We start from the raw sequence: 14,236 nt of genomic DNA, 5'->3' as shown, positions 1-14,236 counted from the left end.
TACGAGTCGCAGCCTTCTGACGTCACGACGTGCTGAGCGAGGCACTCTCACGGGTTGCCAGATTTGACAGTTATCCTCTTTATTTACAAAAGCTACTCTCTAAAAACTGAAATGGCCATCACATTGCTCTGAAATTATGAGATTTATTATTCCTTATCATTCCTATTCCTGTACTTGGGAAATTATCCCAATTATGCATCAGGTATTTTCGGGTGCTGATGAATAAAGAGCCATCGCACCGATAGGGGTGCCCCCTGCTGGCCACAGAGGAAAACTGCAGTGGATGTCGACAGAGGCTGCTGTATAAAAAAAGTTATTATCAAAAGTAACCTAAAAATATACCTAAAACATAGTCATTATGCATAGTGGAATTCTTAATACGGTAAGAATTCGGTCTAGCACATTGTATTAAAAAAATCATAGTAGGGATAATAGGTAATAGATAATATAAGTAAATAAATAACAATATTTTTAACAATCAAGCACAGCCTGTTGTCCTGACCCGAGTGTGTTGGATAACCTTGTGAACATGTGGTGACCTCTGACCCACTTAGCTGTTGTTTTTGATGTCTTTCTTTTATTGAGCAGCAGGCTGAAAACCTGGATAAATAAAAGATTTAAGTCTGACTATCAAACTATCGATCCTGCAAGCACATTTTTGACTTTGAACCCATGGAATTAACATAGGCGATAGAGACATCCTATTTTAGCCTTGTAGATGCATCAATGCCCTTGAGGCAACCTTATTGAGTAGTAACATAACATAACTGAATCAATTAGCAGATGCTTTCATGCAGACGTCTTCAAGGTTGAAGCTGATAACAACTGCAGCCTGACATCAATACTGTGGAAACCACAAGAGCTGAGCAAGAGCTGCACCACACTTTTCACAAGACAGTGGGCAGACAGTCATGGGAGTAGGAAACCTGACGGGTTATTTAGGTCTGAGGCTGATCAGAAGTGCCTTTTGCATTGCAAATACATATACATTGTATTTGTATGCATATACATTGTATTTTTTTAAGTATCTTCTGTATTTACAGTATATTGCATGTATATTAATCCTATGACAATGAATATGTTCAATGAATATAAGTACCATAGAGGAATAATCCACATGCAGTAGAATTCACTTTTCTAACTTTTTGTGAATTTGCAAACAGAAGGTTGAAACTCTGTGTTTTTAGAGAGTGTAAGAGAACTTCATTGTTGAGCACATCCTGGTGATGTTGTATCACACCCATTCGCCCACTCCCTCTGAAGTCTTTCGTTTTCTTGAAGCTTCCACCATCTCCCCCCCCCCCCCCCCACACACACACACACACACACAGGCCTGCATGCACTCAGTTACAGAAGCACACTCACACACACACACACACACACACACACACACACACACACACACACACACACACACACACAAAGGCATGCACGCATACACTCACACACACAAAGGTGCATCGGCATGCAGTCACACACGCAGTCACACAAACACACACAGGCATGCAGGCACACACACATGCACACACATTTTGTAGTCTAAAAAGATACACACAGTTAATATGAGTCATAAGGACGATGAAGAAGACTGACATATTTGACTTAGGATTATTGTTATTGTTAAAATAGGTGTAGTGACACAAAGGCCTCCAGATTTATCTTAACAGATGAAACTTCCCTTAAATAAGTCTGGAATAAGAGTTATTGTCACTGGCTTGAGGAGAGGAGGCGGTAATGGTTAGAGTTCTGATGGAGCAGCCACCTCTGCGTCTCACGTCCGTCACAGAGCGCAGTTCGCTGCAGAGGACTTTGGGGGAGGTCATAACTCAGTAAGGAAAGTAAAAGCCTTCAGAAAGCATTTAGCACATGGCTGCATGCTGTAAGCTGTAAACTATGAAACCCTGCACCCTTATGGTTCCTCTGGTGAGAGCAGACGTATCGGGTTGCTACCCGATCACTCTGGTGGACACTCGACTGTCAGGTCTAGACTCAGGCTTGGTGGACGTCCTCGGTCGGCTTGGACGTCCTCAGTCGGCGTGGACGTCCTCAGTGGATGTCCTCAGGTGGCTCCCCAGCCTTTGTCTGTGTGCGCTGGGAACAACAAGAGGGATATCATGTGTTTGGGAAAACAACAATGTCTTCCCTCCGGTTGTTTACACAACGCAGCGACGGACAGGATGTTGATACACACAGGGTCACATAACAGACGGCCCCCGGGATCACAGTCGCCCAGCGAACCAAGACCCTGAGCCAGACCCGGGTCAGACCGGGGGGGTTCACCCTGAGGAGCACCCAGCAGATTCTGCCTGGCCATGCTTCCAGAACACTGAAGAACACACCTACTGTGTTGTAGCCCAATGAGAGGCATTGGACAGGTAGAATCTGCTGGGTCTGCAGCAGATTCTACCATCATCTCCTCCATCATCCCCAGTCAGGCTGGGGGTGACAGAGGAGGTGATGGAGGACTGTAGTCCTACAGCAGTCAGGCTGGGGGTGAAGGAGGGGGATGAAGGAGGGGGATGATGGAGGAGATGAGGGAGCACTGTAGGCCTACAGCAGGCTGGTCAGGCTGGGGGTGATGGAGGAGCTGACGGAGGGGGTCCCAGCGGTGGAGGCAGCAGCAGACGGGGAGTTAAGGGAGTCCAGTTTGGGTGAATCAATGATATCATGCGTTGCTAGTGTTTGGCTTTTTTAGTTCCTCATAGTGGGTGGGATCCTCTAGTTTTAGCTCAAATTCCCAATATTCAACCACATATAATACATCCTACATGTACTTTTGAGGTGCATTCTTCTTCGGTGGTGGGTGAGTCCCCTCCCCCAGTGTTGATAGGGGCCTCTTTGTGGAGGGCCCCCCTGAATAACACAGACATTAACAACAAAACAACAATAACAACAACAAAAACAACTGCAACAACAAAGCATTTCCGGTCGGAATCGTAGAGAAATGAAAACACTATATACACGTAGACTCTCCAATTACTATATTATTAATTGTTCATACTAATGAACAGGTTTAATATCGTTTCCATCATTTGACCGGCCGTTAAGCCCCGCCCCGAGCACTAGGGAAGCAACAGGAAGCAACTAGTGCCTAGTCCTAGTAGTCCTCCTCACCCCTAAAGAACCAGAATAAAGTAAGGCCGGGATCATATTGTTCCTGCAGATCCACTCCACTACAGAGACGAAAGCCTGCACGCCAGCTGCTGATCTGGATTCAGGTCCTGGTTCTGGTTTCATGAGGATGACTTCTTTATAATAAGCTTCATAAGCTTGCCTACATTACAGAAAAGAACCAGACGTGGTAAGTAGGTGATACGGGATAAAATATCCCTCTGAAGAAACAAATGAAGGTCTGATCTTATTGTGGAGCTTTTCTTTTGAATGTGGGTTCCTTGGTTTTCTGTTTTTTTTTGTTGAAACAAATATGTGAGGTTGTAATAGACCCGCAATAACGCTTTACCCCTGGACATGATTCGCTCAAGTATTATATTTGGGTTTTCTGTCCCATCAGAGTGTGTCCTGCTGAAGAGAAACTCTGATTTGACGTATTTTACTGCACTTTATTGACGGATTAATTAACAAAGAATGCATGGCTCCAGACCACGTGTCTCCTGCCCATTGCCCCATTTCGCAGAATCTATATCCAATCGCCTTCGGTCATTCGGCGTTTCCGGGAAATAAATAAACTTTATTCGAGCACATTATAAATCAACTCCCTACACACAAACACACACACACACGTACACACGTGTGCATACACACATGTTTTGCATGACCATGCAAAAGCAATCGTCAGCTACTTTGACGGCTTCGTTTTGCTTGACTCATTTTGTTCTTACAGGTGGCACTGGGGATACCTGAGGGTAGTTTCTCTCGTTATGTTCCCTAACCAGGTGTCTGTGTTGTAGGTAGGATCCAGCCCACCCAGTCAGACATAGCCCACCAGGCTGGGTTAGTCATTCGCCAGCCCCGACGCGTCTCTCCCATCCCTGGACTTTGTCCTTCGTTATCCATATGAGAGCCCAATACCTAGTTTAACAGTTTTTATAGTTTTGCGACGTTGATGATGTCATGTTGTTATTAATTTGTGTGAATTTATTGAGTCAACACAAATTGGTGGTAACAGTGGTAATTGGACATCACTAATGTATTCAGTGGTCAAAAGAGTCATACTCATACAGTAAGGGTTTATTTAAGATAAAAATGACATTTCATGCTCGGTCCACAAGAACCAACGCGGTGAAGCCTAACCTGATGTGTACCGCACTTCAATCCCACCTGACTGGCAGATGATTGAACACGGTTCAGAGAGCAGAAGACCAGACGCCAGCCGTCCATAAGATCTAGCCTGCAGACCAAAACATACCCACACTATTATCACCTTTGCATTCATATGCAGGTGAGGTGTTTTGTGGCTCAAACCACTAAGCAGGAGTCTCGCGTTTCCCAGAAGATAAAGAGCTGCTGGCATGCAGGAACCCCAAGCTCTTAGCCGGGCAGTGAGAGCCAGCCAGTTCACGTCATCACTCCCCTACCTGTAAACAATGTCATTGTTTGGCTGCTGTGCTTTCAGGCGGGTGTCGGAGACTGTAGGACATCTCCGTAACAGATATTTAAAGGACTCATAGCCTCCAAGTCCACCGGAAACTCCCCAAACTAGGGGATTCAGACGTGGTACTCAGGAGACAAAGGTATCCATAGTCCATAGTGGCTCAGGAGGTAGAGCGGGTTGGCTGGTAACCGGAAGGTTGCTAGTTTGAGGTGGCCCTGAGCAGACACCTCACCCTGACTGCTCCTGATGAGCTGGCTGTCCCCTTGTGAGGCAATATTGTAAAGCGCTTTGAGTGGGCGCTGTTTAGAAAATACTGTATAAATGCAGTGCAATTACATGCTAGTCTGTATCTGAAGCTTAACTGCCATACAGAACAAGCAAAACAAAGCCCTGTAGCACAGAGAGATGTTTGGTGGAGTCGGGACACAACCGGGCGGGGGGGGGGGACAGATGAGGTGAGGTGACAGATAAGGCCCAGCTGCAGACCCCAGGACTCCCCCCACTGAGGGGGCTTCAGCGGGGCCAGTGAGTCTCAAGGGGTCCTGATGTGAGGCACGGGTGTGATGCTGAAACGCGGGGGGGGGGGGCGTTCACGTCAGAGTCTGTTCACCGCTGGCCCCCGGGCCCTCTCTGTCGGCGTCTCTCTGTGTTCTGTTCTGCTGCCCCTGACTCACTCCGAGTCATCACGTTGTGTCCTGCTCAACTCGTCAGCCTGGACCAACCGGGCCGCTCTTTAGCGCTGACTCACTGCACTCCTCTGTGGAGACGGGGGAGGCCGGGGGGGTACCACGGCAGATACGGCAAAACGTGGGCCTACCTACCGCTGCACACGTAATTGGATTGAGCGTGTGCCCCTGTGGAAGGTACACACCATTTAGTTACTATTTACTCTCTAGTCACTTAGCCATTGCTTGTTTCCATGGCGACTCACAGGGATTTATTTTTAATACGTTTTTATTAATGTGCCGGTAGAGCGCGGGTGAACATATTAAAACTGATTGGTCGCTTGCAGTGGGTGGGTGAACGTAGTCATCCTTCACTTTAAGCATTACAAAAGTAGGGACGCTAAACTGAAATAATTTTACTGTAGCAGATGTGGCTACGCGCCAGCTAGGTAGCTTTTACTGGCTCCCACACTCACAGGACACTGGGGGATGATGTTAAACTGGTTTATTGCAGTTTGATGCAGATTTCGATGCAGAGTTTGATGCAGTTTGTGCTCCATGCCGCCATGCAGGAGATCTCTCCCTGAGTGTGTGTGGAGATGGCCGGTTTAGCCTGTGCACACTGATGACTCAATGTACAACAGATGCGCAGCCTCACCCAGCTCCAGATTCCGATCAGTCTGACTCGGGACAGAGACAGAGACATGCGCTCTAGTGCACCCTTCCAGGTGTCTCACCCCTGCATGTCTAACCCCTGCCTGTCTCACTCCTACCTGTCTCACCCCTACCTGTCTAACAGGTACAACAACACCAGAACTGCACCAGAACATCTGTGTTTGAGTCTGATTTGCTGAATGACTTCCCCTCTCCCTCCCCTCACCAGCACCATGGCCCAGAGCGCCAGCTTCCCCTACGAGCAGGTGGCGGAGATCGGAGGCGGGGCCTATGGGACCGTGTACAAGGCCCGGGACACGGAGAGTGGGAAGTTTGTGGCGCTGAAGAGCGTCCGTGTGCAGACGGACCAGGACGGCCTGCCCATCTCCACCGTCAGGGAGGTGGCCCTGCTGAAACGGCTGGAGCAGTTCGACCACCCCAACGTGGTCAGGTGAGGTGCACCGCTGATACTGGTGATGCTCTGTTCTAGAGATGTTCCCATATTGTGCACCTTATTCATTTACATTCAGGGCGTTTAGCAGGCGCTTTTATTCAAAGAGACTTACAATAAGTACATTTGTCAGAAGAAAGAGAAACAAGAATATATCGCTGTCTGTACAGTAAGATACCGATTCCTGAACTTGAGTATCGGCCGATACCGAGTATATACCCATACGGCATCTAGCATTGTAACTACTTACAGCACTGGTTCTTATTGAAGGGTTCTCTTACGATGACAGCATTGTAGAGTCGGTTCACTCATAAATAATTTTTTCAGAACTAGATTATTTACATTTATAATCTATAATTATAATAATACATTTGCATTCTTGTAGTTAAGCGTCCATGCATCCATGTTTTTCCGACTTGGTGGCTTGACCGTTAACGAACGCAGCAGAACACCGTAGTGTTTGTGATGTTCTCTGCCTGAGTAGTAAATGAGTCACGTGATGGTATCGGACCGGCGCATAGACTCGCCGATACCTGATGGACCGGAGGAATTTCCGATACTGAACTCTACTTTCTGCTACCTGCTGACTCTTAAAGGGGCTGTCTGTCCGATCCTGGAGTTGTAAAGAGAGCTAGCAGAAAAGAGCAGAAGAGCGGGATGTTGAATCTAAACAACCAAAAAGACACTCCTCCCTCCCCACGTTTCAATCAGGGAAGAGCCCTGATTGGCCAGATGTGAGCCGAGAGGTCTTAATCACCCACTCACAGTTGACAGATGGCTCGGCCCTCTATAACAAATTACACTCAAATTATAGCTTGTGAATATTACCTGCAGCCCCTTGAGATGTTAAATAAGGTCTCTTAAGTTTTCCTACAGCAGCCTAACTCTCAGGGTGATGTTATGGGTCGTTTTGTGTTGTTATGTGTTGTTTTGTGATGTTATGTGTTTTGTGTGATGTTTTGTGTTGCTTTTTTGTTGTTTTGTACGTTGCTTTGTGTGTGTTTTATGTTTTTTGTGATGTTTTGTGTGATGTCACGTGACATGTGTTGTTTTGTGTGACGTTATGTGTTTTGTGTGATGTTATCTGGGATGTTCTGTGATGTTGTGTGTTGTTTTGTGCGCAGGCTCATGGATGTGTGTGCCATCCAGCGAACGGACTCAGAGACCAAAGTCACTTTAGTGTTTGAACACGTGGACCAGGACCTGAAGACCTACCTGGAGAAAGCCCCTGCGCCCGGCCTGCCCCCGGACCGCATCAAGGTAGGGGCGGCGTTGAAGCGCCGATGTGAGGGACCGGGGTTGTGGGTGAGGGACCGGGGGGGTGGGTGAGGGACCAGGGGGGGTGGGTGGGGGACCAGGGGGGGTGGGTGGGGGACTGGGGGGTGGGGTGGGGGAGTCGGGGCTAGGTGCAGCACTGCCCGGTCTCCACTGAGCCGGAGTGGCTCTGGACTGCAAATGAGCTCAGCTCGCTGGAGCCGGCCAGACGGCTCGTTAGAGGGCGGGGGGGGACAGGAAGTGGGATGGGATGGGTGCAGATCCAGAAACTCACCCAAAGGGCGACATCAAAGCTGGAGTTTAATGCTGGCCAATGAAGGGGGCCGTGAGTGGGTCTGGGGGGAACCACCAAAGTGGACTTCTGAAACTGCAAACTCACTTTGATTTATGAGAGTTGAAAAAAAATAATTGCTGGGAAAGGATTTATTTCCTGCTCTTGCACCTTTCCAAACAGTTCAATATAAGTAATTAAAGGTTACATTTAATCATTGATCACATGGGACAATTTCACCAAGGTGTGGTTAAGAGCAATCAATGTATTCAGAAATAAGGAGCATGTAGGAGTGAGACAGGTTGGGGTGAGACAGTTAGGGGCTATACGGGTAGGGGCTAGACAGGTAGGGGTGAGACAGGGAAGGGCTAGACCTGTAGGGGTGAGACGACAGGGGTTAGACAGGGAGGATTGAGAGAGGTAGGCGGGAGACAGGTAGGGGCTAGTCAGGGAGGGGTTAGACAGGTAAGGGTGAGACAGGTAAGGGTGAGACAGGTAGGGGTGAGACAGGTAAGGGTGAGACAGGTAAGGGTGAGACAGGTAGGGGTAAGACAGGTAGGGGTGAGACAGGTAGGGGTGAGACAGGTAAGGGTGAGACAGGTAGGGGTAAGACAGGTAGGGGTGAGACAGGTAGGGGTGAGACAGGTAGGGGCTAGACAGAGAGGGGTGTAGCATCTTCATCGTCCGTCTGTCCGTCTATCAAGCGTCCGTCTGTCCCCCCCTGCTCCTCCTCAGGACCTGATGCGCCAGCTGCTGTGCGGCCTGGGCTTTCTGCACTCCAACCGCGTGATGCACCGCGACCTGAAGCCGGAGAACGTGCTGGTGACCAGCGGGGGCCAGGTGAAGCTGGCCGACTTCGGCCTGGCCCGCATCTACAGCTGCCACATGGCCCTGACCCCCGTGGTGAGAGGAGCTCCTCCTGAACATCACTTCCTGTCTCCAGTCTGGGGATTATTATTCATCCTGAGGCGTTAAAGCAGCATACTCAGTAGAGGAGTGGTGCACCTTATTCATTTACATTCAGGGCGTTAAGCAAACGCTTTTTATCCAAAGCGATGTACAATATGTCAGAAGAATGTGAAACAACAATATATCGCTGTTGTTCATAGAAACAAGTGCCAAGCACTAACAATCACTAGGTTAACCCATTCCCCGTATGTAACAAAGATAGCTAGGATAAGATTATACACAATGCTAAATGCTATTTTTAAGTGCCAGGATGTACAACATTCAATAAGTGAGTACATTAAGTGCCAGGACGTACAACATACAATAAGTGCGTACATTAAGGGCCAGGACGTACAGATGGGTGGGGGCACCGTGTTCACCCTGAGGTGCAGCAGCAGTAGCTCAGTAGAGGGGTGACTCACAGTCCAGACAGTAGACTGTAAACTAACCTTGGTCCCGTGGGTCCTGGGGGGTCAGGTGGTGACGCTGTGGTACCGACCCCCCGAGGTGCTGCTGAGGTCCAGCTACGCCACGCCCGTCGACATCTGGAGCACCGGCTGCATCTTCGCCGAGATGTTCCGACGCAAGTGAGTGGAGCCCCCCGCCCCAGCCCGGCCCCACCCAGCCAGTGTTTGCTGAGAACGGATTTATTTAGATTAGAAGATTAATTTCACTAAAAGCAAATCTGGCGATTTGTTTACTCGTGAGTCATGAAAATCCATCACTTTTAGGATTTGTTTTTTATAATCGATTTATAGAATATAATAATAATAGATTTTGCCTAAACCAGTGAAACCTAATAGATGGGTCAGCCTGCACCGTTGGCATGAGGCTCACTTTGTCTTAACACTTGACAACTGTCTGAACACCTTTATTATATTATATCCTAATCTATACCTTTATTATGTTGTGGGTTGAATAGTAGCGCTCATGTATTATACGTATTGTTTTGTCTTGGATCGTAGTCAAAGAAGGAAGACAGGTATCATCCGTTGAGTCTGTCACGTCACCCTTCATTAGTCCCAGGCTCTCCGGTTCATTCCCAATACGTCACCCTGTGATTCGTCTGGAGCGTAGACGAACCACAGAGCAAGATAAGCAGGGCAGAGTGCTGAGGAAAATCCAGACACAATTCTCATTGGCTGGCAGCGTTGTCACTCAGAGACATGTAGACGTAGCTGTCTGGACCGGCTGAATTATGTTCATTCATGAACTCAGATCCATGGGTTGATTCTGTGAGCCCGTAGATCAGCTTTTTTTTTAGCAGACCATTGAGCAGACCCTGAACATTTGTTGTTTATTGGTCACGAAACAAATCACGCTTGCTTCACTACTGGTCAACGCCGTACGGTCCGTGATTGGTCGTGCTTGCATGACAATCAAGACCCCTCTTCCTGATAACAACGTGGTCATGGACACAGTAAATCAACACTGTGTCCCAGACATTCCCACTGGAAGAGGCGAGACTACCCCATAATACTACCCCAGATTTCATTACCTTTTCATGCATCCCTGCCATCTAGTGGTCAAACCACATATTACAGGCCTCTGTGCTTAACTCGTTATAGACTCATTAATGAGAATACATAGATCCTTTAAATACGCGTTGGGAAGTGGAACTGCAGAGGCATGCATACTAAACATGAGCTGAATAATAATAACCTCATTAGCTTAATGGCCGCAGTAAAACCGTTCTCAGAGGCCCACATACCGGTTAATATTAATAAGAATCTGTGCTTGCAGCAGTCCAATAGATCATCACAAGTATTCCTGGCCCTCTGCCTAACAGACTCACAGCATCACCAGTTGTCTGCATCACTCCTTCAACACAGGACCTCTCTGCGTCTCTCTCTCCCTCGCTTCCTCTCTATCTCTCCCCCTCTCTCTAGACCGCTGTTCTGTGGAGAGTCTGAAGCGGACCAGTTGGGGAAGATCTTTGAGTGAGTACTGGTGGAGTGCTGTGGTGGTTTCATGGTTAGACTCAGGCTTCAGGGAGTCGTCTCTAACGTCACCCATGTGACCCGTGTCCTTCCAGAGTCATCGGCCTGCCGTCAGAGGAAGAGTGGCCCAAGGACGTCACCATCTCCAGAAAACACTTCCCGCCTCTCTTCCCCCGTCCAATCACAGACTTTGTTCCGGAGATGAGCGAGCAGGGGGCGGAGCTCTTGTTGGTGAGGCCTGGACCTGGATATGACGGCAAAACAGGAAGATCTTAATGAGTGGTCATTCAGTGGTCGACAGCAGGGGAGCTGAGCCCAACAGCTCCAGTCTGAATTTGTTCTGGATTTTGGGATTTAGCTCTGAAGGGTTTGACATTTAGAAGCTATCACTGTAATCTTATCGGGTTAGCGTGGTGGCTAGGGGGTTTCCGGCAGATGGTTCCAGGTCTGATCATCCAATTGACAGCCATAACCACCCCAGTTAACCCCAGAATGATCTGTATCTGACTTTATGATTGAATGATGATAGAAACATTAATCAAGTTCTGAATCACCTGTCTTTTCAGAAATAACAACTCTTAGCTAAAACATTTTTTTATATATATTTTCTCTTTACAGGAAATGCTGACCTTTGACCCGCTGCAGAGAATATCTGCCCTGAATGCTCTGGAACACGAATATTTAAAGGAGGAGGAGACTCCAGACACAGAGAGGAACACGAGGGAGAGCGTCGCTGTCCCCTAACCTCAGCTAGTGTCGTCTGACTTGTTACCATACAAAGGATCTAGGACTCTGGATTACATACATACATACACACATATACACAGACACACAGACACACGCATGCACACATACATGCATACACACACGCAGACACAGGCATACAAACTTACATACATACATGCATTCATACATACACACATACAGTACATACATGTATGCATACATGCATACATACATACATACATACATACATACATACATACATACATACATACATACACGCATGCATGCATGCATGCATACATACATACATACATACATACATACATACATACATACATACATACATACACACATACAGTACATACATACATACATACATACTATAGACTCACAGACAAGCACGCATAATCCCAGTGGATCTCTGATAACAGGCTGAGAATGGAATATGATGATGATGAAGAGGAGGGTATTAAGGGGATCTTCGTCATATGCTCAGCATGTTAACGTTACAAATGATGAGTTTATGAGTTTTTGAATCAATAATGTCAGTGTTTTTCGGCGGTTGGGTTCCGCACCAGACGTTGATAAGAGGCGGTCCTTGTATTCCACGATCATTCCGTTCGGTCGTTGCTGCGTCAGTCACTGAGCAGGATGTCTGCCAAGCTAAACATGTGAGTGACCTCACGGTCTCCACACACACACACACACACACACATACACACACACACACACACACACACACACACACACACAGAATGACACCAACCACAGGTGAACCGTTTGCATCACAACGTCACCAGCCTCTTATCAAGGTTGAACCCCTCCTGGAAAAAGGACTGACATTGTCTTCACAACGAATGTACCGACGCACAATGTGTGGTTGTGTGTTTCTGGAGGAGGGATGTGTTGTACCCATGGTTTCCCTCTTCCTCTTCATCTGTAGCACCTCCTGCCATGAACCCGCACTGCAAAGACCAATTATTAAAGCTGCTCTCACCACGACTGGCTCCGTTTGTGCCGTGTACAGAGGCCATGTCCTGCTGCGCGTTCGCAGGGAGACGCACGCGTTCCACCCTCCAGCACACCGCCGGAACCAGCCAGAAACACGGCGTCTAATTAAAACGGCTTGAGTTCTGTGCTCGCCAGGAAAAAAGGGCCGTCATGCTTCCCTTGAAAGTGGTTTGGGAGGCAGAGTGTCGAGGGGTTTCTATGTATGGATGTGGATGTTTGCACCGACTTCTGCTCATGTATGATGGATGGAAGATGGAAACTGTGGGAGGAATGGAAACAAACTTTTCAGGCGCGAACAACACATTTTGTAGGCCTTCCAGAATGAGGTGCAGAATACTGATATTTATACATATATATATACATATATATACTGAAAGGAAATGTATGAATCTGTAATGGAGGTATTAAGCGACCCAGGAGCTGATTTTACTGGTGTATTATCTAGTATATTGTTGTTGTGGCAGCAGTGTGCAGAGTTCCTGAATAGGAAATGGTTTGTTTGACTCTAGAATACTAAAATACAAACTTGTGTTATTTGGGAGCTGGTTACCGCTGGGTGCTTTTCTCCATCACCCTGTTATGACTGGCTGCTCGGTGTCACCCGAATCGTGTCCTAACGGAGGCACTCAGCCATACAGTGGCTGTGGAGGAAGATCTGGCTATTTTTAAAACACTAGACGGCCGTCTTGAAGATTGACATGTGGGGCTCTTCATCACCGGGGAGATGGTGTTTATGAACAAAATGTACTGTTTCTGGACGGGTTCCTCATGTTATTGAAGCAAACCGAATATTTGCATATTAATACATGAAGAACTCATGAAGATGTCTCGTATGACTGGACTATCTTTATGTGTTTTGGACTTAACTCGTTATTATAATTATACTCTTACTACTTGTCAGTAATGCTGTCCACTAGTTGAACACAAAGTCTTGCCATTGGTGGGAGCCAATTGGTTTAGCAAATCAAAACACCAAATTGATGTGACCGAGTTTCAGCAGATTCTTGATGAGAGTCTCACCTGCTGTGACAAATACGTCACATTGAAACATAACGCTGAAGACTACCTGATTCATGTGATAAACAAAGCAAGTTCTGTCATAGTGGTGTTCTATCAGAATGCTTCTGGGAGTCAGAAACAGACTTGAGAGTAACCAGTCTAAACTGCCTCAATCATGTTTCTGACTCCTTGAACCAATCTGATGAAACACGAATATGACAGAACTCGCTTTGTAGGCCTAAATCAGATTTTATTGGAATATTGAAATAAACCAAATAAAGCCTTTATAAAAAAAAGTGTCCCAGAAGCAGGACTGGAATATAAAGGTAGTGTGAAAACAGTGCTGGTAACTAGTGATGTACAACATAAGGAATCATTTATAAAATAAGAATAAACGTAGAATCAATAGCCAATCCTTCTGTTTAATAGGCAACTAAAATTCAACATCTTCAATGTAGGGCCTGATAAACAATCAAAATAGTTATAAACGATTGTGAAATATTCTGTGAAAATGTAAGGAAAATGCAATCTGGGCCATGTTTTAAGCTGTCAAGATTAAACAAAAACATAAACCCCTACTATTGCACACAGACAACAGGCTGTAGAAACAGCGCCCTCTAGTTAATGAGCTCCGAGATGTTTGTCACCCGATCCGTTAAAAACCCCGTGAGATGGGATGTGATCATCTCTATGAAGCCAGGGCCTGTGATTAGACATGCTAAGTGCCTAACTGTCAGAGACAAC

General features: G+C 46.9%; 1 protein-coding gene across 1 annotated transcript; it reads left to right on the top strand.

The window, feature by feature from the left end:
- Positions 1 to 3,087: 3,087 nt before the first annotated feature.
- cdk4 (cyclin dependent kinase 4) lies at positions 3,088 to 13,319 on the top strand. The gene is made up of 8 exons (XM_084463725.1): positions 3,088 to 3,301; positions 6,101 to 6,322; positions 7,447 to 7,582; positions 8,604 to 8,771; positions 9,294 to 9,403; positions 10,706 to 10,756; positions 10,852 to 10,987; positions 11,375 to 13,319. The coding sequence occupies exons 2-8, from the start codon at positions 6,105 to 6,107 to the stop codon at positions 11,498 to 11,500; spliced, it is 945 nt and encodes a 314-aa protein (XP_084319851.1). The 5' UTR covers positions 3,088 to 3,301; positions 6,101 to 6,104; the 3' UTR covers positions 11,501 to 13,319.
- Positions 13,320 to 14,236: the final 917 nt, after the last annotated feature.

The sequence above is a fragment of the Micromesistius poutassou genome (assembly GCF_964030765.1).
Source record: "Micromesistius poutassou genome assembly, chromosome: 2".
Taxonomy (NCBI): Eukaryota; Metazoa; Chordata; class Actinopteri; order Gadiformes; family Gadidae; genus Micromesistius; species Micromesistius poutassou.
This window is presented reverse-complemented; position numbering and strand designations above follow the sequence as displayed.

Excerpts from the sequence above, each read along its gene's own strand:
- cdk4 (XM_084463725.1), top strand. The coding sequence starts at position 6,105 with ATGGCCCAGAGCGCCAGCTTCCCCTACGAGCAGGTGGCGGAGATCGGA. Across the intron at positions 7,583-8,603 it reads TGCCCCCGGACCGCATCAAG|GACCTGATGCGCCAGCTGCT; the intron begins GTAGGGGCGGCG and ends GCTCCTCCTCAG. Across the intron at positions 10,757-10,851 it reads CAGTTGGGGAAGATCTTTGA|AGTCATCGGCCTGCCGTCAG; the intron begins GTGAGTACTGGT and ends GTGTCCTTCCAG.